We start from the raw sequence: 25,144 nt of genomic DNA, 5'->3' as shown, positions 1-25,144 counted from the left end.
ATGCTTTATTATTATTTATTTATTTATTTACACAGTCAGACGAGTGTTATTGACTGGTTTGTTTATTATTATTATTATTATTATTTAAATTTTATATCCCGCTCTTCCTCCAAGGAGCCCAGGGCGGTGTACTACAACACTTGAGTTTCTCTTTCACAACAACCCTTTGAAGTAGGTTAGGCTGAGAGAGAAGTGACTGGCCCAGAGTCACCCAGCTAGTATCATGGCTGAATGGGGATTTGAACTCGGGTCTCCCCGGTCCTAGTCCAGCACTCTAACCACTACACCATGCTGGCTCACCAAATATATTAATATTTGGCTTTTTGAAATTTTTCCGGTTTGATATTTTAAATCTATAAACAGAAGTTCAAAGTCAGGTTCAATTAAAAAAAGTGTTTGTTTACTCAGAGGTATCAGAGTTCAATAGGATGTATTTCCTAGCAAATAAACTTAGTACTGTGGCCTTAATGAGAATGTATCAGGAAAGAATAAATCACTTGTCTTCACAGGAAGTGAAAAGGCTGGAAAAAAAATCCTGTTTTTGTATTCTCTTCTTCAGAGTAGACCACCTGCTCTTTGGAAAAGATACTTCCAGATGCCCACATTCACTAAACCTGCACTAAAATGGAAGGGCACAGCAGTTCAAAGCAGCAAAGCACATCTAGCAAGGAGATACCTGGCTTGAATGAGACATCCTTTCCCAACCACCACTGCATCCACAGGCAGATCTATTGTTGTGAAAAGGACATCTGGAACTTTTTGCTTTCTGCAGTTGCAACAGTACGTGAGGTGAGCAGGGAATGGCATGTTGAGCTCATCATATGGTATGTGGCAGAAGCCACAGCCTGGCAGAGACGTCTCCTCTAATCTAAGAAAGAGATTGTGAGAAGTCTAGTATTACCATTCAGGCACCACCTTGTTAAAAAAATATCACATTTTATTAAATGTTAGAAGCAAAAATAAAAACCTGGCCTACAAAGGTAACTAGGGGGATTGTTGATACTAAAGGAAAATTTTTGCTTTTTGTGTCATGCTTCTTGCAATTGATCGATGTACTGGTATAGATCAGGCTTGTAAATAGGTACTTGTCTGGTCACATGTGACAAGTCAAAATTGCCTCCGGGAGACTAGGGAGGAAGTCCCCTCCACTGCTTTTAAAGCCACAGATTATTGGCAACTTTATCTATGCCCAAGTAGGTTAGTGCAAATTTCTGTAGGTTCATAACATATTTGAAAGGCTGGTATAAATGTAATACACCACAAGAAAGATATAGGAAACCTACTTCAATAGACATTAAGTTTAAGATTCTATAGAGCTACTATCTGGGCAAGAATTAAGAGACGTTTGTGCAATAAATAGCAACTTTTATACAAGCCAGAGAGATGACAGCAAATTTGGCCATCTTGACAACCTTGATCACATACTTAACAAGAGAACTGAATGCCCCTTGATGGCTCTTGCCTTTGGAATATAATACCAATGAGAGTTTGAGGGATAGCTAGGCATTTTGGCAGTTTAAATTTCAGTAGAGACTGAAAGCGTGCAAGTTGGCCAAACATGAAGCACATTGAGGTGAAGCTACTCTCTTTGATTGTCTGAAGTTAAAACGCGCAGTTGTGTTGTCTTTTGCAGGAATATATTTTGCTTCCACTACGTTCTGCTTGTCTATTTGTACATACAAAAGAAAGTCTCTAGAACTCTCACATCCAAAGGAAACTAAACTCTACAGGACTCTCCCTGGTCCTCACACAGTTCAGGGACCACCTAACAATATATAGCCTACCCTGGCTTAGAAAGCTACAGATAATCTGCAGCACATCATGCAACACTGGAGAGCTAATGTTCAAATATTTCAGAATTATCCCAAGACAAAAGTAGATTGCATCGTTGTCTGGGCACATTGTCCCTCAGTTTTGGGGTTGTTTTTTTAAATGGTCACATTGTATTTTTGCTTGGTCCCACACTAAAACAACATCTTCTGTCAGCAGCCAAATGCTTAATGTACACTGCTGGTACAAATAATTTTCAGGTCAGCAGGTGGACCAAATTAAAGATTTGGGCATTGAAAAATAGAATATCAAAATTCTCATCAATGGTTCGTTATCAAAAGCCATGTATCATGTGGTTCTCTCTGAGGAACCAAAAGCAAAGCGGAGAGCTGGTCTTCTGGTAGCAAGCATGCATTGTCCCCTTTGCTAAGCAGGATCGTAGGGTCTTGTGCCCTGGTTAGTAGGGTATGAGTGGGAGACTAAATGTGAGCACTGTAAGATATTCCCCCCAGGGGATGGAGCCGTTCTGGAAAGAGCACCTGCATGCTTGCATGCAGCAGGTTCCAAGTTTCCTCCCTGGCAACTCCAAGATAGGGCTGAGAGAGACTCCTGCCTGCAACCTTGGAGAAGCTGCTGCCAGTCTGTATATACAATACTGGTCTAGATGGACCAGTGGTCTGACCCAATATAAGGCAGCTTCCGATGTTCCTAACTCTCTTTTTTTAAAAACAAAGTACCATCTTATATTAGAAGTATTTATATAACATCATTTGGTCCAACTAAGATGGATTGCACAAACAGCTTTAAGGATATAATCCACTGGGAACACTTGTAAAAAGGCTCACTAAACAGAACAGCATATACGTTCTGATAAAAATTTGAATTTTTAGCTTTATATGAAGAATACTCTGTTAGACAGGACTGAATAATGCACCCTGCCTTCTAAGAATATGAGAAAAAGATAATGAGCAGGTGCAGATGTAAAGTTGCTGATGTCAATCAACCAGGCCATGAGGTGCTTTACTTAAATAGAGTTCAATCAATGAGCATCTGCAAGGTAATATGGTCATTTTCTTGCTATTAACCACCACCACCATCTGCAAAAGCTACTGAGAAGTAGTGATGTAATGATAAGTACACATCAAAGCCTATTTGTTCAATTTTACTAGTCCATAACGTTAAGAGGTTGATCTTGAAGATCTCGAATGTCCCTTCCAGCTCTAAAATTCTGATCACTCTATCATTAACTTTGATTTTTTTTAAAAAAGAGCTCAACCTACTCCTCTTTATTCAAAACAAAACTTTTTTCAAAAGAGCAATTGCCACATGCTTCAGTTTACCATACAACAGGCTTCAACAATGAACTGAGACAGTGGAGAGGCACTTCTATGCAGTGTGCTATGAGAGCAGAATACAAAACAATGGCAAAGAGTGGGGGAAAGACTTGTATTATGTGGTTAGTAGTCACATATGTTACCTTATTCAGGCTGTTAGAAATTTAAAAACAGTAAGGCTAGTGATTTGGTGCAGAGCTCCACAACTTCTGTTGTTGTTGTTAGTGAAAAATCAGTAAAGTGGTTGGCCCCGCATCCTGTACTGTAGCACTGGTAACCTACCCTAATAGAGAAGAACTATCCTGGTTTTGAGGAAAAAAATCAACCTCTCCCTTCTCTGACCCTATGGAAAAGTAGCCAGGCTGCCATGACAACCTTTGTTCCAAACAGACTTCCATGGTGCCATCCTGGAGAAACCTAGGGTTCAGTACAGCTGCTGTGCCGGATGCAGACAAAATACAGACCTCTTCACTATAAAAGAAAAGAATTAGAGAGAGGTGAAGTCGTGCTTTTTTGCAATTTCAGGTTTCATATTTAATCAAAGTGAAGCATGCAACATTTAATTATCTATCTATTTATCAATCAATCAATCCATCATTAAATCCGAGCGAATCTTTATGGAGCTATACAGAAATGTAAGTAATCTATCCAAAGCTGAAGGATCTGGTTACGGCACACCCACTTCTATAAGTATACACCGCAACCAAAAACAGCATGTTTCCCCAAACAAATTGAATGTGCAAATTGTTTTGTGGCTGGGCAGATTAGAGGCAGCTGTCTGACCTAACAAACCAAATTCAAATCCACAGCATGCAACTGAGTGCCATAATTCAGCACCCAACTCTAGCCAACTAGTGTACCAGCACGAAAAAAGCTTCAAATAATCCCTGTAATGTACTGCGTAGACACACAATACATACTTTGCTTCTTGTCAAACAAAGAAACAGGCAGGGAGCAGTTAGAGAGTGTTCCCAAAGACTACAAAAAGATGAAGTACATAGGAGCTGAAATAAGGCAACAGGTGCAGACTTCTGAAAGGCATCTAATGAAGAAACAAGAAATCTCAAGGATTTTCCTAAAATTGTGCAGCTGTAGCAACTATGCAGAAGATACTCCAGACAGCCTTCCTCAAGTTGACCCTTCTTTTGTGGGTTAACATTTCCCCAGGAAACGGACTACAAAATGGTGTCGCTAGGAAAATGAGATTCCTATCTCCCAACAAGTACTAATGCGTCTACAGAGCATTATCATTAATGCTCTGTGGATACATAAGCACCTATTGGACAGTGCAGGTAATATATGACCTGAGACACTGCCTCTCTCCTCTTCCATTCCGTATGCCTCTCTAAGCTTTTATCTTTTTCTTCTTCCTCATCTTTAGAACATGAGTGTTCCTCTGCTACACCACACCTCTAGCCCTTTAAACAAAACAAAAAGAGGCCAACACTACAAAAGCAACTTCTTCCCGAAACAAGGTTCTCAGAGTTTCATAGGCCTTTAAAGAAATTGGTGCGTGGAGAGTTGTACACTCCCCCCTCCCCCGCTTGCCATCTTGTCAAACTTTACTTTCTAGCTTTTGATGAAATGAAATTGACAGGGTTCCCAGTAGGGACGTGCAAGCTGGCTTGGAATAGAGCCGGCTCACCTTCAAGCCGAACCGGGGGGCAGGGGGTGGCCCTGGTCAGAGGGTGAGTCGAGCCAAGCCAGCTTGACAGTATACTTGTAAAGGAGAATCCTGCAAGGATTCCCCTTTACAAGTAAAGAGCTATATGCAGGGTGGTAGCAGAGTAAAGGAAAAGTTCTCAGGCTGTCCTTTAACTTCTTAAAGCTTTGAAAAACCAAGCCACTGTGCGGCAGGATGGGGAGAGGTAAAAGGTCTCCTTCCGTCTTTTAGCATTGCAAAATAAAGTGGCCGAGGTAGCCAGGGGCTCCTCCTACCAACCTTCCAAATGACAACCCGGGCTTGGCTGTGGGCTGTTTCTGGCCTCTCTGCACATGAGATGCAGAGGCCTGAATTGGCTCACAGCCAGCCTGGGCTGTTGTCGCTTGGGAAGACACTGGAGGGGTGGAAGGAGCCCTCCGCTGCCATCCCTGCAGCTGGTGCCAGCAAGCTGAGCAGCAGCTTTATTTTGCAACGCTAAAAGATGGAAGGACACCTTTTCCCTTGCCCCACCATCTCACTGTGCATCCCACCACACAGCAACTTGGTTTTTCAAAGCTAAAAGAAAGTAAATGACAGCCTGAGAACTTTTCCCACGTGCCCCCCCTCCCTCCGCAGCAATTTACTTGTAAAGGGCAAATCTGGCTGGATTCTCCTTTACAGGTATAGCTGTCAAGCCCCTCGATGGCGGAACCAGACCGGGCTCAATCGAAAGTAGTAGGAAAGCTGCCCAGGGTGGCTTGCATCCGGTCTTGCTTCGAGCCAAACCAGGCAGTCCAGTTCCATACACATCCTGTGAGGAATATAGTGTTTGGAAAGAATTGTTCTGCTACACCTACATCTACAAGGAACAGCAGCCCATGCCAGGATGGATCCATCCTACAGAGTTACTGATATTTGTCTGCCTCTCTATAGCTAAGCAGACATGTCGTTCTGTACCTCACAGTCCCAAGGTCTTCCCAATCCCTATCTCAGCCTTGCCAAGGAGACTAAGCCACAGACAACTGTCTTTTCTACTGCTTGCATGACACAGCATTCGTTTCTAGAGCATTAGGAAAATCAAGTCATCACAGCGATTTACCAAATGCTAGTCGATTCACTGTAGCCCACTACAGCATGACAACCCAAAGCCTTGGCATGGGATTTTATTTCTTGTCTGATTTCTGCCCACCACGCATCTCGCGTCTCTGGGTCATCTGAAAGACAAAGCATAAATCAGTTCACTATTCTGCACTAAATAACCGTTTAAAATTTTGTGACTAAAGAAAATATCAGTCAAGAATCTTTTTTTTGTTATTTTTAAGCTATTGTAAATCCCTGAGGAAACTATTATCTCTTCCTGCCAACCTACCTTTGTGCCAATTAGTGAATCTTGCTTTTTCCTTTGTGCTGCTGTCTTAATGAAGCAAAACCCTGTTAATTCATTTTTCTTCTTCAGTTCCCAGAAAATACAGGATTTGGAGGATTTATGCATTTTCTAAAGTAAACTTCATTCAAAGAAAGGCAACACACAAAGGTTGTGTGCCTGTGTTGCTTTTGACTTTTATCACAGATCTGCAACTAAGTTCTTCCTCTTACCTTTCCTCAGGAAGATTCATAGTAACCAAATTTCAGTATTTAAAAAGAGCACACCTTATGACTTCTCTCATATTCACACTTTGGGTCTTTTTCAAAAACGTCACAGTTGGGATACACAGAATGGTAGAGTCTGTTTCATGGGCCTAAGGGGCTTTGAACAGCAATGCCCATTGCCTCATGGGAAGTTTCTTTTAAAACTGAGGGGAGTTCAGAAGCACTGAGTGACATAACATAGGGCTTCGCTATTCAAAGGGAGGGGGATGTGACAGACATTCCACTGGACCAGTCTTTTGCATGAGCCTATGCAGCTCTTTGGATCTCAGCCTTTGTTTAATATTGTTGCTGATTGTCTGATTAACAAGAAAATCCATTTGGACTGGCAAAACCATTATTGAATGCTACCAAGAACTTGAGCTACACAATACTACTTTTAAATAACAATTGTGTTAATTTCAGTGCTATTCACTTATGAGTGGTCATAATAAAGGCAAGTTTTGCTGAATAAACATAATGTGAAACATCCAGAATAGTTAGTCATGACTAAGCAGCATGAAATCATTGAGACAAGTTAGTCATGACTAACTTATTCTGGGTGTTGCCCTCTGTTAGAACTTCAAACTTGTACACATATGTACCAGGAAGACAGTCCTAGTTACTGTCACAGAACTTGCTCCCAAGTAAGGATGTTCACAATTAAAGTCTTAAGTCTATAACAAATGATATACAGGTGCACAGGCAGCAGATGCAGGGGAAAATAACTTAAAGGCCTAGTCATTATAGGGGCCCATTGTATCTCAAAAATCAAAAGTGTTTTAAAATTCTCAACAAGAAAATGCATTAAGAGCAGGACATAATCACCTAGAAGAAACAGAAATATTTAGCAGCCAATACACATAATTCAGTGACATCTTGTTTAGAAAATGAGCTTTACAGCTCATATTTCCCCACCAAAATTTCAGAAGATGTCATCATAAAAGGAATTGCAAAGCATGCATTTAGGATTTCAATTTTATTCTGTATTTCTAACCAAACCTTCATATAGTCAAGTTTATAATATAACTGTGTGGCTCTGTCTGTATTAAAGCTTATATGAAGGATACCACTATAAGCAAGTTAATGATGATGTTTCTGGGTAAAGTTCAGCTCTTTAGGGGAGAACATATGCCCCAACCCTCACCCCTATTCCAAACAAAGAGGTAGAAAGAATGCATGGAGAGAAATGGTTATGGGTGTAGAACTTGTCACAGTGGTGGGTCCTGACTTTTGATTCCTTCCTCAAAAGCTCTCATAGCTATACTATGGTATCAAATACTGCTAAAGGTTATTTTTAAAAATTCTGTAACCCAACACAAACATTGCTTACATTTTAAAGTATAGATCTTCCCAACCCCTTCAAACAGTGGGATACTGAGAATATAGCATGTGGCTTGTCCATACTCAAAAGGGAGGTATTTTTTAGTGTTAGCTCACCCAGTTCTCAATAAAGACAACTTATAACAAACTATGGCAAAAGAAATACAAGCTGACAATAAGGGAGGCGAAAAGAGAGGTTGAGGAACATTTAGCTAAAAGCATCAAGAGGAATAACAAAAACTTCTTTAAATACATCAGATGCAGGAAACCTGCCAGGGAGGCAGTTGGACCATTAGACAACAAGGGAGTGAAAGGGATTATTAAGGAGGATATGGAGGTTGCAGAGAAGCTAAATGAGTTCTTTGAATCTATCTTCACAGTATATACTGAGCATATACCTGTTCTTGAACCAAGCTTTTTGGGGGTGGAGGCTAAAGAACTGAGTCAGATAGAAGTGACAAGAGATGATGTTCTGAACTGTCTGGAATAACTGAAAAACCAGCAACATTTTGAAGGCAAAAGTGATGTATATTGGGGGGAAAAACCCAGCTTCACATATATGCTGATGAGATCTGAGCTGTTGGTGACTGACCAGGAGAGGGATCTTGAGGTCATGGGGGACAGCTCATTCAAGGTTTTGACTCAATGTACGGCAGCTGTGAAAAATGCCAATTCTTTGCTAAGGATCATTAGGAAAGGAGATTGAAAATAAAACAGCTAATATTATACTGCCCTTATACAAAACTATGGTGCGGCCACACCTGGAATACTGTGTACAATTCTGGTCACCATATCAAAAAAAAGGACATTGTAGAATTGGAAAAGGTGCAGAAGAGGGCAACCAAAATGATTAGGGGTCTAGAGCACCTTCCTTATGAGGCAAGGATACAACACCTGGAGCTTTTAAGTTTAGAACAAAGACGACTGCGGGGAGACATGATAGAGGTCTATAAAATCATGCATGGTGTGGAGAAAGTGAAATGTCTCTTTCACACACATAACACTAGAACCATGGGTCATCCCATGAAACTGATTGCCAAGAAATTTAGGTCCAACAAACGTAAGTACTTTTTCACACAACGCATAATCAACTTGTGGAATTCGCAGCCACAAGATGTGGCATTGGCTACTAGTTTGAGGAGTTTAGATAACTTCATGGAGAAGAGGTCTATCAATGGCTACTAGTCAGAGGGCTACAGGCCACCTCCAGCCTCAGAGGCAGGATGCCTCTGAATACAGTTGCAGGGAAGTAACAGCAGGAGAGAGGGCATGCCCTCAGCTCCTGCCTGTAGGCTTCTAGCGGCATCCACTGTGTGAAACAGGATGCTGGACTAGAAGGGCGTGGGGCCTGATCCAGCAGGGCTGTTCTTATGTTCTTATAAACAAGTCTAGGCAACATTCTTAACCTTCCTACACTGAGAAAAGGTCAGAAGTATATGGAAACCAGAACACTAGTGATGTCCAGAGCAACTCTTAATGAAATTGTGGTCAAACTGTTTAAAAATTCATCTATATGATTTGTACTTCAAATATCCACCCATGCTGGTATATCTGCCTACACTCCTTGACAATACTCCTATAATGCTGGTGTTACATCACTCATATTTTGTAGCACTGTCCTGACAAAGCACACACACATTGGTTGGCACAGCAAGTCTTGGAATTAGTCTACTAGCTCCTAAAATGTGTGGAAATACAGAGATTTAGATTAAATTCTATTTTAGCCAGAAACTGAAATTTGTAACAGGTACCCCTACTCCTACAATCTTTTCCATTTTCCAAGTCTGCAAGCTACACCAACTTCTCCACCCACAAAGATGGAAAAAGAAGAGTAATGCAGAATATAACTGACTCCAAAGTAAATCTGCCCTTTCCCCTATCAGAGTTATGTAACGTATCACCTTAGAATTTCCCCCAGAATCTTTTTCCTGGCCTGTGTAGACCAGCACTGACTCCATGTGCCCTTCCAGATCAAATCAGCAATAGGCTCATTACCCACCTATCCACCCCAGCACAGTTCCTCCAGTGACTGTTGCTGGTGTCTAGCTTATGTTTCTTTTTAGATTGTGAGCACTTTGGGGACAGGGATCCAACTTATTCATTTATTATTTCTCTGTGTAAACCACCCTGAGCCACTTTTGGAAGGGCAGTATAGAAATCAATTTTTTTTTAAAAAAAGCCTTGGTAGGCTGGAAATGGTTTAAATTTGGTAATCTATTATTTTAGGTTGTACTAAGATAATCTAGCCACAATTCAAGCTTTTAAAATGTGAGTTGATTATCGCTTTTCCTAATCAGCTATTTGCAACAGAAAGTGGCTAGGAATTAATGTTCTTATTAAATTGCCTATACAGGCCTGAGTGGCATGTGGTGTGTGTGTGTGGGAGGGGGATAACCAAGTTGCCCCATGTTAATGCTATGAGTTCAAATTCTATGGGTTGAAAATAGACAACAACCGAGAGGGCTGAATAGCAAGCTTCCAATTCTTCCTCTGCCCCACTCTCCCCAATATCAGTCCCATACACTACTTGACAAACCACTTACTTTTCCTTTTTGCCAATTTTGCAATGTAACATGTGGAGCTGCTGATAAAGAATAAAAACAGGAAGCCCCACGAGGGTCTTCACAAGTCCTTCTGCATTTCTTAAGGGGTATGAGGCTGGAGGACCAAGAATCTGGGTTTGCAAACTATGGAGAGGTACAAAAAAATGATTTTTAAAAACAAAATTCTAGGTTTCATAAATACTCCAGCCTAGGTCTGCAGTATATAAGAAAACATCTTTTCCTGCACAATCCCCACTACTTATTAAAGTATCCTGGGAAAGATACACCTGCAGTTGCGACTGGCTTATCTGGTGATGATGCAGGGTCAGGTCTTCTCTGCAGCTGCCCCTGAGCTTTGGAATACCCTCCCAGATTAAGAAAGAGGCTTAAAATCTTTGATCGGCTCTAAAACACACCTGTTTAACAAGGTTGGGGGGGGATGCTTTTAACTGTTTTTAATTTTAATTGTTTTTAACTGTTAATTGCTTTTGTTTGTTGTAAACTGCCATGTAATATGCAAGAAATAATGAAATAATGAAAAGAAAAATATGGCTAGAACATAGAAACTGAAAGATTTCTCCAAGAGTTCTTCATTGGAGTGAATGAGAATGGAAGACAAAGCTCTTTTTTAAAAAACAGGAAAGAAATGAATGCAGACATTCTTCCAATTTTACTATCAGTTGCACCATAATCCATGCTATGAAAACTCTAAGATCCTTACTTTCAACAAATAAGTGTCAGTCATCTAGCTGCTGCAGAGTTTCCCCCCACCCAAGTATAAGAAGAAAGCAGATGCTGAAGGTATTGGCCAACTTTCTGTATCAAGAAATGGGAATAAAAGTTCAGAAAAACAGACCAGGGGATAGAATGTGGTCAGAAAGAAGATGGGGTGGGGGAGAGAAGAAATAGGCAAGAGGAGGAGGTGCAATGAAAATCTAAGCAAGAAAATTTAAAAAATCAATGAATATTAGAAAAGGGAAGACAGTAAAAAAGATGAAGTGGTTCAAGTGAAAGAGGAAGAAATAATACTGAAAGGTCCTAATACTGGTATTCAGAATAGTTCTCTCGAACAAAAACTGGTAGTGTGCAGTTCACAATGCTTGGGAGCAAGAGGTCTCCTGCTATCTAACAATGTGTCATTTTCCTGTAGCATTCCTGAAAAACAGGACATGGTAATGTTTATGCCTAATACATCATGTACTGAAAGGACATTGAGCTATGGTCTCAACCAACAGGAAACACAGACTTCAACACCTGGGAACATGGCAGGATTATGAATGTCCCACAGATCACGCTAAAAATCAAACGGTATCCTGCCATGTAGAATCCAAATAACAAATAGCTAAGCCAACATTTTATCCAGAATTCAGCCAGCGTGTTAGCAGTGGATTACAATGACTAGTAAATCCTTAATTAGTCTTCTTCAGAAGCAGAACTAGCCTCGCTATGTTCAGAAAATGACATGCCATTGTAGAAAGTGTAACAATAGAAATTTAAAAATTCCACCCCTTCAATGGTATCTTAATATATTTTCTTAGAAGTGAATACATTTTCTTTTCTATGATATTTGTAGGTTTTGCTATAATTTAATGCTTTTTCCTGAAGATTAACCCAAGGACTTTGCAAATATATTGAATGCAATGCATATTTCACACACAACATTCACAAACTTACCTTTGCAGAGCTTTAATAAAATCAAGACACCACAACATTGCAAGAATAGTTGATACAAAACACTGGAATGCAGTGCAATGTGGAGCATTCTGGTTTGTTTTTTTCTGACATAGATATTCACAAGCAGCCTTTTTTGACACATGAGCCACACAATTTCACATGGGGATGCCATCAGAGCATTTACACATTTAAGTAAAGCTAAGGATTTACATAACAATAGAGGAGTTGGGGTGGGGGGTGGGGAAGCAAGATGGCATGTGTCCAGCACACTCCAGAAAGGTGCTGCCTGTTCCCATTCTGGGCTAAAGCAAAAGCTTAAAGAACCAAGGGTTCGCAAAGCAGATTCAGCAGACAGGAGCCAGAAACGGTGGGTATTTTGGCGCATGCTTGGATCAGGTGACAGTACAGACTGAAAACTATGGCAGCTCACTGAAATGGTTACAGAAAGTAATGGCCCTGGAGTCTAGGTGAAAGCAAAAATGCAAGCATACAGAGCACTCAGTCACAAGCTTTTCTAGCAAAAATCTATTTAAGTTTAGCAAGGGTTACCTAAAACTTTCAGCAAAGGATTCGGAAGTATTTAAATCTCTCACTGCAATTATAAGCATTTTGCAAGAGTCTCAATGGATATTTTAATTCTTAAAAACTAAGATAAGTGTTGAATCATAATTTGTATTGCAAAGGGATTCTACAGCTGATAGGTTATTGAATGAGTTATATTTCTACAAGATAGTTATAGTCAAGACAGATTTCAGAAGGATTATTCAATAATAAATTCACAGGGCTTCTCCTGAAGTGGTTTCAGAATTCCATTGGCTTCCTTGTCCTATGGAAGTTTTCTCAGTAATACACATCATTATTTATTGGGATTTTCTAGTTAATATGCATATGCTTGCAGCCTAAATATTTTATATAATCATACTGTTAATAAAGGCAAATCCACCTCTAATGGACTAACTGTAACTTAGAAATGGAAAGAGAAACAATATCACAATTGCTAACATGAACCCCAAGAACTAACATGCTTGTTACACTGAGGGAAATAAGTATTTGATCCCCTGCTGATTTTGTCCATTTGCCCTCTGACACAGAAATGACCAGGTTATAATTGGAATGGTAGGTTTATTGTAGCTGTGAGAGACAGAATAACAACAAACAAACCCTCAAAAGCCCAGTGCCCAAAAGTCAGCGATGGATTTGCATTGTAGTGAGGGAAATAAGTATTCGATCCCCTATCAACCAGCAAGATTTCAGGCTCCCAGGTGTCTTTTCACTATATGCAGGTAACGAGCTGAGATGAGGAACACCATCTGTAAGGGAGTGCTCCTAATCCCAGCTTGTTACAGTACCTGTATAAAAGACACCTGTCCATAGAAGCAAGCAATCACTCAGCTTCCAAACTCACCACCATGCCCAAGACCAAAGAGCTGTCGAAGGATATCAGGGACAAGGTTGTAGACCTGCACAAGGCTGGACTGGGCTACAAGACTATTGCCAAGCAGCTTGGTGAGAAGGTGACTACAGTTGGCACGATAACTCGCAAATGGAAGAAACACAAAATAACTGTCAATCTCCCTCAGTCTGGGGCTCCATGCAAGATCTCACCTCGTGGAGTTGCAATGATCATGAGAACGGTGACAAAGCAGCCCAGAACTACACGGGGGGAACTTGTCAATGATCTCAGGGCAGCTGGAACCATAGTCACCAAGAAAACAATTGGTAACACACTACGCCGTGAAGGACTGAAATCTTGCAGTGCCCGCAAGGTCCCCCTGCTCAAGGCAGCACATGTACAGGCCCGTCTGCAGTTTGCCAATGCACATCTGAATGATCCAGAGGAGAACTGGGCGAAAGTGTTGTGGTCAAATGAGAGCAAAATCGAGCTCTTTGGCATCAACTCAACTCGCCGTGTGTGGAGGAGGAGGAATGCTGCCTATGAGCCCAAGAACACCATCCCCACTGTCAAACATGGAGGTGGACACATTATGCTTTGGGGGTGTTTTTCTGCTAAGGGGACAGGACACCTTCACCGCATCGAAGGGACGATGGACGGGACCATGTACCGTCAGATCTTGGGTGAGCACCTCCTTCCCTCAGCCAGGGCATTGAGAATGGGTCGTGGATGGGTACTCCAGCATGACAATGACCCAAAACACACAGCCAAGGCAACAAAGGAGTGGCTCAAGAAGAAGCACATGAAGGTCCTGGAGTGGCCCAGCCAGTCTCCAGACCTTAATCCCATAGAAAATCTGTGGAGGGAGCTGAAGGTTCAGGTTGCCAAACATCAGCCTCGAAACCTTTCTGACTTGGAGAGGATCTGCAAAGAGGAGTGGGACAACATCCCTCCTGGGTTGTGTGCAAACCTGGTGGCCAGCTACAAGAAACATCTGACCTATGTGATTGCCAACAAGGGTTTTGCCACCAAGTACTAAGACATCTTTTGTGAAGGGATCGAATACTTATTTCCCTCACTACAATGCAAATCCATCGCTGACTTTTGGGCACTGGGCTTTTGAGGGTTTGTTTGTTGTTATTCTGTCTTTCACAGCTACAATAAACCTACCATTCCAATTATAGCCTGGTCATTTCTGTGTCAGAGGGCAAACGGACAAAATCAGCAGGGGATCAAATACTTATTTCCCTCACTGTATATTCAACTCAGATATTGACTTCAGTTCTTCCTTTGACAATATAGATTTAAAAGTGAACAAATAAATAACACACCTCCTTTACCCCTTTGTTTTCAGTATCTTCTCTGAACAGATATACATATAACTCCTAAGAACCCTTAAAATTCAGCTGATGTGAGTAATTGTCTACTGGTGACAATTACAGTTTTGAATTTTGAAGCAAGTTTCACTGAAGTCAACCCTCACATCATTTAAGCTGCAAAGAAAATCTTTCAAACTGTAAGAGTGTGTACTGATGTCTAGCTGATTCAACACACACCGTGAAACAATAACCCCATAAGGACTAGGTTGTTTCATTGTTTGTCAGATGAGTCTTAATGCTGAGATGTAATCATTGCCTAAATGACAACATTTTTCTGAAATTTTCATATAGCTAATAAAATGCCCCCTTTACTAACTAAAGATGGATGGAGCTCTGGCATCAGTCATATACCATGTATGCATACAAAGTAGGATGCAGAGACACTTCCATAGAGGTAATCCTCTATGGAAGGATTAGCTCCTCTGTCAAATCACCACTGTGGGCAGGAAACTCATCACAACAGGAGTTACCTAGAGTTCCCAAGCAATTCATTCCCCCACCCCAGGCCCCTAAAGTAAATGCTGCTCTTAGAAGAAGCCGCCGAAGAGCTGTGGCATGCCCAGCACACGGCAGTAGCTTGAAGCAGGAGTGTTACAATGGACCTTTATGAGACACACTTAGCACCCAGCTGCCCCTGCATATAGAGGTACAGACTGCAGTCTTGGAGAATAAGACTGTCCTTTTCAAATCTAAGCTCTGGATCAGTAGACAAAAATTCCTCATACTGAAGTCTGGAAAAAGTCTTCAGAAAGCTCCTATTACTAAAGGATCATGAGTGAAATATAATTTAGGTGCAAACATACATAACATTCTCCTTCTTGGCTGTAAAGATGAGTACCATTATGTTAATCTTGATTAACCAATATGCTGAAAAGCATTTTTCTGTGAACAGCAGAGAAATATTCAGACAATGCTATTGTAGCTTGATCAAGCTACAAATGCCACAAGCAGCAAAGAGAACTCCTGGAAGGAGTGTTTTAAGGTGCAACTAACAAGGCAATGGAGAACAGGCAATACCTATAGCATGTCACTTTACCAGCCTTGCAAATTCATTCATTATAAAATGCATAATCCTTACCACCTGCAGCTCCTTCTGCCCCTACCTCTGGAGGAAGAGCTTGAAACCTGGACACATACACATGCTAAATTACAATGGTTTAAAGGAAACCCAATTATGATGTACCTATGCAAGTATTATCCTTTCATTTTCTATGGCATGGTCAAACAAAAATAACTTAGAAGTCAATTTGGGAACCAAACTTCACTTTAAAAAAAAGTTATATATGAAATTAAACAAAATGCATTTTAGAGATCATTCTAAATGTAATTATTGAGATCCTCGCGCTTTTCTCTGATCTTCTAAGTGGGGGTTTTGAGCACCACTATAGCCTTGACTAGACATGTTGCTCACCTATAACTGATGATCTAGCAGTGATCTGTTGTATTCATAAGGAATGGGTTCTGTGCCTGCACAGGGACCTTGCAAGTAGATTGACTAGGTCCTCGTGATGCCCACTCTGCCCTGCACATGCTCTGTGCTTCCACTGAAATCAGCAGTTGGGACACCATTTTCTCACATTCTTGCAGACTGCCCTCTTTGACGATCACATAGTGGGGTTTTTGTGTGTTTTTAACAGCAGCAACTGTCATGGGGTGGTTTGGGAGGGACTTAGGAATACAACGGATCACTACCAGATCAGTACTTAAGGTGAGCAATCTGTTTATCTGGATTGTGATCCATTGCATTCATAAGAAATGGGTGATTAGCCAGCTTCCCAGAATGGTGGTGGGCACAGCAGAAGCCTACGGCAACACCCATTTTAAAACACTTCTCCCAAACCACACCTGCTCAGCAGACCTTAGGTCAACAGCACAGTGGCTAATGAAAGTCTGCTGAAAAGACCATGTTGTAGCCGCACAGATATCAGCCATATGGATTCCTGACAGATGAACTGCAGAGGACACATATGCTCTCGTTGAGTGTGCATGTATGGTGTGCAGCAGATCTATGCTTTACTGTCGATAAGCCTGCACTATTAACTCCACTAACCAATGTGCAAGACGTTGACGCGATATCAGTTGATCCTTAGCTTTGCCCTTATGGGCTACAAACAGTTTCTTTGTCTTTCAAATGTCCCTAGTCTGTTCTAGGTAATACAGCAAAGAACGACGGACATCAACAAATGCAGTGATTTCTCCAAAGGCTACTGAGGAACCTGGAAAAAGGTAGGCAATGTAATAACTTGGTTTAAATGAAACTCTGTTACACTCTTAGGTCGGAACTGTGGATCTAATCACATCACCACCTTGTGAGGGTAGAATTGCGTATATGGAATGTCTGTTCGCAACGCTGAGTTCACTCACTCGTCTCACAGTAGTGATAGCTATTTTAAAAGCCATCTTTAATGTCACTAGACAAAGCAAAGCTGCACCCAAAGGCTCAAAGGGGTGCTCAGTAAGCCCTGCTAATACCAAAGACAAGCACCATTGTTCCACTGGCATTCTTATCGGGGGATATAAATTATTTACATTCTTTAAAAAATTTCTTACACTCTGGATGGGAAAAAACAGTGGTGCCATCCTAATCAGTATGCATTGAAGATATAGCTGCCAGATGCATTTTGAGAGACATGTTTGCTAACCCCTTGAGCTTTAAGGAGATTATATATAGCAAAACCTGTCTCAGCATAGCACCCTTAGGACAGAAACCTTGCATTCATGCGTATTCTTTGAATCTTTTCCATTTACTCCTGTAGTTATTCCTAGTAGTCTGTTTCCTATTGTTAATTAGTATCTTTTTTTGAAGCTTACATCTGGATGCTGTACTGCTCCACCATCCTGAATTAAAAGATTGGACCTTAATGGGAAACTGTGGAAAGTCCTTCTCAACAGTTTGAGCAGCAGAGCAAGCCAGGGTAGTACACTGCATCTCCCACTGTAAACCACAGATATTTGGGATGATTCTGTTGTATTCCTATGTGGAAATATGTGTCCTTCAAGTCTAACATCGCCACCCACTCCTCCTTGTATAGGAGAGGCAAAATTCCTTGCAATGTCATCATTCTGAACTTGCATGCTCACACAAACCAACTGAGACCCCAAAAGGTCAATGATTGCCCAGATCTCCCCATCCCGCTTTGGGATTTGAAAATAACTGGAGTAAAATCCGGACATCCTTTCCGTCCACCGCACTGGAACAATCGCCCCTTTCTCCAACATCTGCACTTCCTCTTGTAAAATAGGAGCTGCCCTTGTGTATTTATTCCCAAGAATGGTGGCATAGTTTTGAACTTGAAAGCATAAGCAGTCTCGATAATTCTGAGTACCCACTCATTTTGCCAGTCTGATGGGAATGTTGGCAACTACAAAGCAGATGTTGTGTGCTTTGGCAGACGGATGGTTCGATTGTATTGATTGTGGTGGACGGCAGATCAGATCAAAGAAACTGCTTGCTCTGGTCTTTAGGTAACCTATTGTTCTGACCCTTAGGGCATTGATCAAAACCTTTGTTTCTTTGGTACAGCCTGTATTGCCATCTAATATCCTTTCACTCATGCTATTTAAAAGGAGCCCGCTATCTCCCATACGGTGGGTTTTGGGATGTCGCAATAGATGCTGAGGCTGTGGCCATGAATGTCTTTGCTGTATATTTTGATTTTCTTACATGTCTCCATTGTAGAGTCTGTGCTCTCACTAAATAAACCCTTTCTGTCATAGGCCAAGTTTTCCACGCAGTCAAGCATGTCCTGTTGAAGGTTCATGGATCTTAATCATGCATGATGTAGCAAAGTCACTGCTGTAGCCATGGCAGGAGACTCAGTCTCAGCTAAATGTTTAAAGGTGCTGAGTTGTTGCCTAGTGACAGATGTGGTTTTCTCCAGTGAACCTGTCCTGAAATTCTTCTGTTGTCAATGAAATTGAGTCCTGTAGCAACACATCCTACAAGCAATGGTTGTGTCTGGCTAAGCAGGCCACTAATAGCAAAACTAGAGGTGGAATACATCTTTCTACCCATAACATCCATTTTTCTTCCTTCCTTATCAAAAGGCATAGTGTGGCATTGACCAGATCTTGATGCAGATGTGCAATCAATTACCAAAGAGTTTGGCACTGGATGACGCAGAAGGTACATGTTATCTTCTTCCTGTATTGTATATAAACTCTCTAGCTGCTTAGATGTTGGCATGGAGGTCTGTAGCACTTCCCAAGCAGACTGTGCGGCTTTTGTTATTACAGGAAACACTGGAAGTGCTACAGGATGAGATGTTTTAGCAGCCATCATCATGATATAAACCAGGTCCTTTAAATCAGCCTCTGGTTGTTTAATGTCCAGGCCTAATGCCTCTGCCATCTCTCTAATTTGAGCATGATATGCCTTCTGCTCCTCAGAAGGGGAAGTCTTTGGAGGAACATATGAAGGTGGATCCAGTTCTGACCTGAGGAGTGGTTAGTGACATCCGAATCATTACTTGTGGAATCCAATGAATAGCCATCACTTCCTGCCTCCAATGGAGGGACTACTGGTGGTACTACTTTCTTTTTCTTTCCCTTTGGCACCGCAGGACAAACAGGGGATTGTTAAGGTGGCAAAACAGAAGCTTCCAGAGTTTCCCTTGCTTGGGTACAGGAGTACTTGGATATGGTGCAAGAGGTTGCACGAGTTGCTACAGGTAGTCTGGCATATCAGCCTGTGTTTGGCAAGCAGTCAACACTGTAGCAGCAGCACTAGCAATAGTATGCTGCGGTACCTGCCTCTCAGGAACAAACAAAAGAGGTCACTGTAAATTTCGCTGTGCTTTCCACAACTGATACTCAGCATAATCTTCTGGCAATGCAACATTTGCAATTGTTCACTCATAAACTTCTTTAGTGCAAAATAATGCATGAACTTAGAAAAAACCCACTCTCATTTCCTATCAGAGAATCTAGTCTCAGAACACCTCAGACATTGAAAACAACAAAACCCAGTGCCCCATGGGCTTGTGGGTATGGGGGTGGTTGGCATCCTATGTGCACTACACCACAACCCACTCTGGGCCACACTGGTGCCACCCCCCACCCCAAGTTTTAGTTATGGGACTGATGAAATTCCCATTACTCCCTATGGGGGGAAAAGCTTAAAGACACACAAACTTCGGGGGGGGGGATTAAAAATCACCCCTTTGACCAATGTATTTGAAATCTGGGTGGTAGCAAGCACCCATTGGGGCACTACCACCTGACCCACTCTACTGCCTCAAATCTGCCACAAACACAGGCCAACTTCAATTTTTTTAAAAAAACACACCTTTGACCAATTTCTTTGAAATCTGGGTGGTAACTTCTTTCCACGCATTGGGCACTATCACTCACCACAACGCACTCAGGGCCACCCTGGTGCCCCCTACATGGAGTTATAACTAAGGCTGCTGAAATTCCCCATTATTCCCTATGGAGAAAAGCTTAAAGACACACAAACTTCAAAAAATAAAATCACCCCTTTTGTGTGATTTTGTGTGTGGGTGATTGTGCACTACCACCGACACCACTCTTTTGCCCTCAGAACCCCCCCCCCTGATTCGGATTTGGATTCATGCCATCGATATCAATGCCAACATCGATGTCGAGACCTGTAGATACGCGCTCAGTTCCATCGTAATTAACGTCGACATAGTGCAGGCCTGTACAACATGCGGCCTGCGAGGCCTTTTTTCTTGGCCAATGGGGCCATTCCGTTTTCTCCTCGCCTCCCTCCTGACCCAAACCTCCATGTATTTTTTTTAAAAAAAATATTTACATTTTTGCTGTCATGAGACCAAGGGATGGCTGCTGGGGAGTGAGCCAGGAGTAGTCCTTGTACCCTGCCACTGGTGGCGGCGGCCTCCACTCCCAGAGTGACGCGGGACCTGCTGTTTCGTCCCACGTCGCTTCCCAACTGCTGGAAAGACTATCGCACCTGCGATGATCTTTCCACTGCACAGGAGTGCCTCGCAGTTGGGAAGCGACCCGAGGCCAAACGGCCGACCCTGCATCGCTGTGGGAGCCGCCGCTGCCAGGGTGGGGAGGACTACTCCTGACTCACCGCCCCCCCAGCAGCAGCCATCAATTTGCCGCATGGCAGTAGCAATGTAAAAGAAAAAGCACGGAGGGTTGGCAGGACGGGGTGGCTCGTCTCATAAAGCCTGCAACCTCTCTCTTTCTCTCAAGCCAAGCCTCCTGCTCCATCCTTACCCTCTTTCTCCCCCCCCCCCAATTCTACAATGTCCTTTTTTAGATATGGTGACCAGAATTGTATGCAGTACTCCAGGTGTGGTCGCACCATAGTTTTGTATAAGGGCATTATAATATTAGCACTTTTATTTTCAATCTCCTTCCTAATGATCCCTAGCATGGAATTGGCCTTTTTCACAGCTGCCGCACATTGAGTCAACACTTTCAACGAGCTGTCCACCACGACCCCAAGATCCCTTTCCTGGTCAGTCACCGACAGCTCAGATCCCATCAGTGTATACTTGAAGTTGGGTGTTTTCATCCCAATGTGCATCACTTTACACTTGCCAACACTGAACCGCATTTGCCATTTTGTTGCCCACTCACCTAGTTTGGAGAGATCCTTTTGGAGCTCCTCACAATCCATTTTAGATTTCACTACGCTAAAGAGTTTGATATCATCTGCAAATCTGGCCACATCGCTGCTTACCCGCTTCTAGATCATTTATGAATAAATTAAAAAGCACCGGTTTCAGTACAGATCCCTGGGGGACCCCATTTCTTACTTCCCTCCATTGTGAAAACTCTCCATTTATACCTACTCTCTGTTTCCTGTCCTTCAACCAGTTAGCAATCCACACATGTGCTTGTCTCCTTATCCCAACTGCTAAGTTTCCTCAGGAGTCTTTGATTAGGAATGTTGTTGAAAGCTTTTTGGAAGTCCAGATATACTATGTCAACTGGATCACCTTGATCCACACACTTGTTGACTTCCAAAAGAATTCCAAAAGTTTCATGAGACAAGATTTACCTTTGCAGAAGCCATGCTGGTTCTCTCCCAGCAGGGCCAGTTCTTCTATGTGCTTTACAATTTTATCCTTGAGGATGCTTTCCATAAATTTTCCAGGAACGGACATTAAGCTAACTGGCCTGTCATTTCCTGGATCACTCCTTGATCCCTTTTTGATAATCGGTGTTATGTTTGCTACTTTCCAGTCCTCCGGTACAGAGCCTGATTTCAGGGATAAGTTATACATTTTAGCAAGGAGGTCGGCAATTTCACATTTGAGATCTCTGGGGTCTCTTGGATGGATGCCATCCGGCCCTGGTGATTAGTTAGTTTTCCATTTTTCTAGACAGTTTAGAATATCATCTCTTGTCACTTCGATCTGACTCAGTTTTTTAGCCTCCATCCCTGAAAAGCCTGGTTCAGGAACAGGTATATGCTCAGTATCCTCTGCCGTGAAGATGGACGCAAAGAACTCATTTAGCTTCTCTGCAACCTCCAAATCCTCCTTAATAATCCCTTTCATCCCCTCATTGTCTAATGGTCTGACCATCTCTACTTTGATAGCCCAGCCGCCTATGTCATAAGCGGGCTATAGCTCTGTAATGCAGTCAGAGAAGGTGTGCTTTCCTTTGTCTTGGTTTTGCTTCGAAGTTTCTTTCCTGACGGAGAATCCTTCTCCTCATTTGAGGAGTGTCTCCTCCTCTCATCCTTATGCCAATAAGCTGGCTTTTGGACTTCCTTTGGCCATTTGAATTCCGGCTCCTATCTTTCCGTAGTGGTTTTAGACTGCATATTTGCAAATCCCTGTGCGCTTAGTGCTGAGTTTGGCAACACTCCTGCTCTCAATGTTGATGCAGAGATTGATGTTGTAACCGATGCCGAGGGATAACATGGCCTCCGTGTCGGTGGGCAGAGGACCTCATTGTATAATGCCTTGCATAGACATAGCACCCAATTCTTTAAAGTTTGTTTGGAAAAGAGGCAGCATATTTTGCATGCTTCTGTATTTGTGTTGCTCTCCTAACACAGGAGACATAATTCATGGTGGTCTGTCGACAGTAATTTAGCGTGACAACCCACACAGTGCTTGAATGTCTTTTTTGTCTCCATTGCCAGCTAAGGCACGCCCCGAGGCTACAGCCTCACCGCTCCACACACAATAAAATATGAAATACCACATCCAGTCCATTAAACAGTCCAAGTTCAAAGGAGTACTAAATAAATTCTATCTTCTCTCTTTCTCTGACGAATCTAGATGAACCAAGGAGCCAGCAACAAGGTGTTGACGCTTTGGAGGTCAAATAGAAACTGAGAAAACAGCATCCCCAAGTGCCGATTTCAACGGAAGCACAGAGTACTTGCAGGGCAGAGTGGACGTCATGAGGAGCTACTCAATCTACCCACGAGGTCCCTGCGCAGGCGCAGAACCCATTCCTTATGAATGCAATGGATCCCGATCCCGATTATGAGCATCTGGTGCCAGGATAGTTGAAACAGGGTTACCACTCTGTTAAGGCCTCTGGACCAAAGAGAGAGCTGGTCTTGTGGTAGCAAACACGACATCTCCCCTTAGCTAAGCAGGGTCTAACCTGGTTGCATATGAATGGGAGACTTGATGTGTGAGCACTGTAAGAAATTCCCCTCAGGGGGATGGAGCTGCTCTGGGAAGAGCAAAAGGTTCCAAGTTCCCTCCCTGACTTCTCCAAGATAGGGCTAAGAGAGATTCCTGCCTGCAACCTTGGAGAAGCCGCTGCCAGTCTGTGAAGACAATACTGAGCTAGATGGACCAATGGTCAGACTCAGTATATGGCAGCTTCCTATGTTCCTATGGCTATCATAAATTATAGGATCCTAGCACAGAAAATGTACAACCTTCTTTTAATGCCGATCTCCAACTTGGCAGCTCCCAATGTCTTTCTCTCTCTCAAAATGTAGTTGCAGGGATGTCCAATTTACATCAGAGCCATGGATATCAGTTTTAACTCTTTACCCCATGCCACTGCCCCAATCAAACTCTCTCTCAGCATCTGTCCCACTCTGTAACCTTTATGGTAACTGGGGGGGGGGGGGCATATGGGTCAGTGGAGTAATTTAAGCTGGGGAAAATAGTACAGGGTGGGGAAGGATTACCACCTCCCCACAATAGCCTCAATCCAAGTTCTGGCTCCTTACAGCTGTTTTTGCCCTAAATATTTTATGTATTGTTATTTATTGTTAAATTTATATACCGCCTTTCATTAAAAACAATCCTAAGGCGGTTTGGACACATACATGTAAACCACATGGGTAGAACTGTTCATTTCTCTTTTGTAAAAAGGAACAGATTGACCTCTCATATTCTTCTTGTAGCCATCTGGAAAGGGACGCTAAGATAAACCCAACATTATTTTTCTACAGTACTTTTGGATGAAAGACACAAGCATGTAGAGTCTATTTGCACAGACCCATATACCTAATAGTCCAAGAGCCCATGTTAATAAGATGTGTGATAATACAAATGTTGCACCTTAGTAGTTAAGAGAGCCTAGAATTGTTAAACGTGTTGTGGTATTTCCAAAAGTGTCAGTCTTATGATCAGCTGCTGGGGCATTTAGGGGGTGCAAGTCCCCAAAAATGCCTTCTGCAGGCCATTACCTACATCATAAGATACATTACCTACATCATAAGCAGTATCTGTAGGAGAAGAATGTACATGATTCTAAACTCTCCAATCTGACTGACTTTGTTAGGGCTTAACCCCTTTCAGATGGCTCCGAAAAGGGGTAATGGGGGCCATGAATTATGTCATAAGGTACTTGGCTGAAATGGATACCATTTGGTAGAGATGATCTTCCTGCATCTTAAAATGTGCAATCTGATAGGGCCAACCCCAAATCAGACTATTTAATGTGCTCAGGGCCATGTTCAGATCAGCTGGAATATTCATGAGGAGAAAAGCGGAGGGACAAGTGAGTGAGTGGGCAGAGAGCTCCCACTGTACTGATCTGGAAATCCACATATCATTTCTGAAATTATATCTTGTAGCTTATATCTGGTAGTCTTTTAACTTTTTAAATTCTTTAACTTTCAGCTTTTAAATTTGGTTTTAGTTGGGTCTGTTTTTAGTTTTGATTAATTTTATTAATTTAGTATTGTTTTATATTGTTTTGCTAATTTTGTAAGCTGCCCCAAGCAGTATTACATTAGAGGGAAGGGATATAATTATTTAAAGTTCATACACAAATAAAATGATTTGTTTTTTGCTACAGGAATACACATTTTATTTTTATTTTTTAATCAGTTAGGAAAACATTAATATACAACCCTCAGAAAACTGCAACACAAACTTCCTATTCCCGCCTCATATTTCAAGCTCAAATGAATGGTACATGGAGGTAATGGTACACAGAGTCAAAAAAACAAACATACAAAACTGATTTAACAAATACAGGTGGACCTTGGCACTCATCGTCCCAGCAATGCTGCAGGTAAATTTTGTTTG

At 42.0% G+C, this 25,144-nt stretch overlaps 1 protein-coding gene across 28 annotated transcripts in view; it reads right to left on the bottom strand.

The window, feature by feature from the left end:
* C2CD5 (C2 calcium dependent domain containing 5) overlaps positions 1–25,144 on the bottom strand; it is a 153,134-nt gene that overhangs the window by 40,760 nt on the left and 87,230 nt on the right. For 15 of the 28 annotated variants that reach the window (XR_008307618.1, XM_053251505.1, XM_053251503.1 and 12 more), the window contains 3 exons: positions 5,846–5,960; positions 3,387–3,575; positions 677–868 (listed from right to left, as the gene is read on the bottom strand). Coding sequence is in view for 27 of the 28 variants with exons in the window: in XM_053251505.1 (XP_053107480.1) it covers positions 677–868; positions 3,387–3,575; positions 5,846–5,960 (496 nt within the window). In the remaining variant the exon portion in view is untranslated. The remainder of the gene's footprint in view (positions 1–676; positions 869–3,386; positions 3,576–5,845; positions 5,961–25,144) is intronic. The other 13 variants (XM_053251507.1, XM_053251513.1, XM_053251520.1 and 10 more) reach the window with 1 other exon arrangement.

This window comes from Hemicordylus capensis, chromosome 5 (assembly GCF_027244095.1).
Source record: "Hemicordylus capensis ecotype Gifberg chromosome 5, rHemCap1.1.pri, whole genome shotgun sequence".
Lineage (NCBI taxonomy): Eukaryota > Metazoa > Chordata > Lepidosauria > Squamata > Cordylidae > Hemicordylus > Hemicordylus capensis.
Note: the sequence above shows the minus strand (reverse complement) of the source record. Positions and strands in the feature narration are given on the sequence as shown.